Source organism: Sinocyclocheilus rhinocerous, unplaced genomic scaffold (genome assembly GCF_001515625.1).
Source record: "Sinocyclocheilus rhinocerous isolate Xijiao unplaced genomic scaffold, SAMN03320098_v1.1 scaffold1339, whole genome shotgun sequence".
NCBI classification, from domain to species: domain Eukaryota; kingdom Metazoa; phylum Chordata; class Actinopteri; order Cypriniformes; family Cyprinidae; genus Sinocyclocheilus; species Sinocyclocheilus rhinocerous.
In genome coordinates, this window is record NW_015634830.1 from 384,464 (window position 1) to 389,058 (window position 4,595).

The 4,595-nt window shown below is 35.0% G+C and overlaps 1 protein-coding gene across 1 annotated transcript in view; it reads right to left on the bottom strand.

Annotated features, from left to right (window-relative positions):
• LOC107745974 (tetraspanin-7-like) overlaps positions 1-4,595 on the bottom strand; it is a 43,010-nt gene extending 38,415 nt beyond the window's left edge. Inside the window, exon 1 of the mRNA XM_016560005.1 lies at positions 4,422-4,595. Within this exon, the coding sequence (XP_016415491.1) occupies positions 4,422-4,502 (81 nt within the window). The 5' untranslated portion in view covers positions 4,503-4,595. The remainder of the gene's footprint in view (positions 1-4,421) is intronic.

The window sequence follows — 4,595 nt, forward strand, 5'->3', positions numbered from 1 at the left end:
AGGAGTCAAATATCACCTCGTAATGGGAAGGCAAATTTTTGATCACATTTTGGATTATTGATTAGAAGGTGCTCCTAAATTTTTGACTGTGCTCCTAAATTTTTTAAGTTAGGAGCACAAGTGCTCCTAAAAAGAAAAATAAGCGTAGAGCCCTGCAAATGTTCTTTTAAACTGCATAATTATTCCATTTAAAAGTTATTTGAAAGAATGAACGTAAATGCTTATGAAATGTACCCATTAAATTAGCTACAAGTTGCTTTGGATAAAAGTACAACAAATACAAAAAACTACAACAAACACGAGTGAGCCAAAACATCTAACCAAACGATACTGATTCGTCTGTTTTAATACTCAAAGTGTGCTTAAATGCACATGCATCTGGATATGTTTCATATACATTCCGGATAACACATTTGATGAATTACTGCTGCCATAATTATTAGGAAATGTATAATAATGTCAAAAAAGATTTATTTAGCCAAATTGTGCAATTACATCAAAATAAGGAAGCCTATTAGTGCTAAAAAATATACTATTTCAGCACATTTACCGAAGAGATAAACTGCATTGTGAATGTTTAGTAAATAAGGCACAAGGGTTTGTGGTGAAATACTACTTGTGAAAATACTAAATTGTTTAAAGACTTTGCTCCCATGTTTGGTTGCACCTGATTCGTCTCTTTAAAAAGCCAAAGTGCACTTAAATAATCGCATCTTTTCCAAATTTATATTAGAGATAACACTCTTCTCCATCATTTGACAAATTACTGCTGCCATAATTACTAGGAAATGTATATAAGCTAAATGTCTCTTTTAAACAAAAAAATTAATGCCTCAGCCAAATCGTGCAATTATGTAGCGTGAAAATAAGGAGGCAATACCCTAAGGAGGCATTTTCGTGCTGAAAAAAAATACAATTACTTAAAAGTATATTATTTTACTGCATTTAATGCAGACGTAAACTGATTTGTGAGTTGTTTGTAAATAAGAGACAAGGGTTTGCGCAGAAATACTTGCGAAAGTGCTGAATTTTGTAGCGAATTCGCTCCTGTGAGCTTGATTCTTGATTAAACCGTTCGAATTTTAGTCATAATAGACGTTTTAGATCATACTTCAGACATTTGATGCCATAATGAGGAAATGTACATAAATGTCTCTTTTAACCCAAAAAATTACTGCATTTTTGCGCAAATTGCGCAATTATATAAAAAATGAGGAGGCGTATTTGTGATGAAAAATTATGATTAAGCAATAAAAGTATGCTATTTCAGTGCATCAGAAATGTCAGAACTCAGAAATCAACTGAATTGTGAGTCGTTCGTAAATAGTCTTATTTACTGTCTGTTTATAATGCTTCATGCTTATGTACTACTTGAGAAAGTGCTAAATTGTTTTCCTATGAGTTTGATTCTAGATTAAAAAGTTCAGACTGTACAAACTTTAGTCATAACAGAGAGTTTGGATTTCATTTTAATGGAAACGAGGCTATGAGAGGCAGAACTTAACATACAACGTAAATGACACAATGTATTCAACATAAAATGCTGAAATACTACTTGCATAACTGCAAAATTGTTTCGCAAATTCACTCCTATGAGTTTGATTCTTGATTAAATGGATTTATACATTTTAAGTCATATTTAACCTGAATGAAAATGAGGCTATGAGAGGCAGAACTCGACGTATTGTTTTTGTCAAATAAATATGGCGTCTACTCTGAGGTCTACAGTAGAAATACACTGCGTTACGGTCCAGACGGCCTAAATTTGGGTCAGGCACTGAATCACTGTACCGAGTGGGATTACAGATGGGCAGAGAGCTAAACAGCCGCTAGTTGGTGGCGAATGTGCCACACTGCATTAATGAAGCTCCAGTGAGCACAGAAGGAAATGTGATGGAGACGGTTACCTACTGACACAAACCCAGATCTGAAGCCCAGACTCCTGTGAAGAAAGACGGCTTCAGCTCAAAACAGGTACAATCAGATACAACACAGAGTGCAATATGCCAATTTTGACCAGTTTCAATGTTCATTTCTGGAATTTCCCATCATGCATCATTATTGTCTGACTATACAGGTGCATCTCAATAAATTAGAATGTCGTGGAAAAGTTCATTTATTTCAGTAATTCAACTCAAATTGTGAAACTCGTGTATTAAATAAATTCAGTGCACACAGACTGAAGTAGTTTAATGCCGAGTTCACACTGCACGATTTTAGCCCGATTTTTCACTCGCTGACAACAGCACTCTGTGAACAGCCAGCTTCTTTGGCAATTAATGTTTGTGGCTTACCCTCCTTGTGAAGGGTGTCAATTATTGTCTTCTGGACAACTGTCAGATATCAGCAGTCTTCCCCATGATTGTGCAGCCTAGTGAACCAAACTGAGAGACCATTTTGAAGGCTCGGGAAACCTTTGCAGGTGTTTTGAGTTGATTAGCTGATTGGCATGTCACCATGTTCTAATTTGTTGAGATAGTGAATTGGTGGGTTTTTGTTAAATGTGAGCCAAAATCATCACAATTAAAAGAACCAAAGACTTAAACTACTTCAGTCTGTGTGCATTGAATTTATTTAATACACGAGTTTCACAATTTGAGTTGAATTACTGAAATAAATGAACTTTTCCACGACATTCTAATTTATTGAGATGCACCTGTATGCGAGTTGACATTTAAAGAGTCATTTGAAGCCCAAAAAATAATGCAATTTATGAACCTGAAAATCTCACAAAGGACTCAATCAAGAAAAATAAAAGCAATATAACCAGTCAATGCAAAATTCCCTCAGACAATCATCAAATATTCAGATTGCAATGGGGTTTTCAATTCCTAATTCCTATCTTCTTAAATGTTTGGTTGTATTCTTAGTAAAAAATCACATGAGATTTATATTGACATCTGAGGTCAAATTGGTATGCAGACGATTTTAATGAATCGTGTTGATTGTACAGTAATTCATCACTTACTAATAACATCAAATAGAACATGTGCTCAATTATTTGGCCCATTTTCCCATCTTATTTGAATAATTTATGATAAAATGGAACATTTATCTAATTCTTAACAAACAATTTCTTCAGGCTACTGCCTTACTTCGCCCACAAAACTATTGCAAAAACACTTTACAATATATTGTATTAGTCATTAACAAACATTAGCCTACATGATGTTGAAAAGATTCAACGTACATACAAATACGTAGCCTACATATGCAGATATTGCCTATATCAAAGTCAAATCAAAGTATCTATTCCCAGCCTTAGTCTGTTCATCAGATTTGCCAAAGTTTGCCAGGTTAGTAGCATCAAATCTTGGAAAGCTGGTCTTTAATTGTTGCATCACATATTTAAGAAATCCTAACTGACAAGAAAAACTGTGAAAACAAACTGTGATTGGATGCTTCACATGTCAGTCAGATGGTCTCTTCCTGTCTAAATGGGTGTTTTTTGGGCAGATGAGGCTGAAACGAGAGCCAGACTTCATGTCTGTGCAAGAAATGTGAATGAACAGTTACTTAATGTTCTTATACACATTTCTGAAAGTTATATTATAAAGTGTTACTATTAATACTGATATTTAAAAAAAAATCAAACGAATGATAGTTGGATCAGTCATTACACACCGAGCGTTACCGGGGCGGTGCCATGTCACAGTTAACCCTTACTATCCAAATGACTTCAACAGCCATCATGTTCATTACTAAATAATGAGGATGCAGAGGTTTACTTCATATGACAAGAGATGAGGTCACTGCAACCCTAATAAACATGTTAAATGTCTAGAAGCTGTCCATTTTTGGACATTAATATTTTATTTATAATTTAAATGTCTGTGGGTGAGATTTGGTCAATAATATTCAGCAAATGTCCATGTTTGGTCATTAATATTCAATTTATGATTCATCATATTCAGCTTATGTCCATATTTGGGCATTAATATTTAAATTATAATTATTCATGTCCAGGATATGCTCATATTTGAACATTAATATTCAATTAACAATTTAGAATGCTGTGCATATGTCCATTTCTGGACATTAATATTCAATTAATCAGGAATAATGCTCTGCAAATGACCTTATTTGAACATTAATATTAATTCATTATGAATCATGTCCAACATCATCATGAACTTCAACATTATCAAAAAAAAAAAACAGTTTTTAATATTTTCATCATTTAACTTGAAATGCACATTGTCTATCATATTCTTGATCAGAATCAGTGACATACATAATCATATTCGTGTTTCCAATGGCCTCAGAGGGTCCAGCCCTGCCATGATGGAGATGCACTTGTTTTCCAGTGGCGCAATATTGCAACAAACGCCTTATTATGGTAACAAATCACTTTAAAGGCTTCACAACATGCCGCAGAAACATTAAATGCTCGAAAACGCTAATGAATGAGGGTCACTCACCCAGAACACGAAGGAATAGACGACGAGCAGCGTTTTGAGGCAGGTAATGACTGGTTTGGTCTCCATTCTCCTTGATGCCATGAGCGCAGTGGGTTTGTGCTGCTGTGATTCTCCGCTGCTGCGCTCCAGTCACTCTAGATCCGCTTGCCCAATCAGAGGGCGAGATACCCCGCG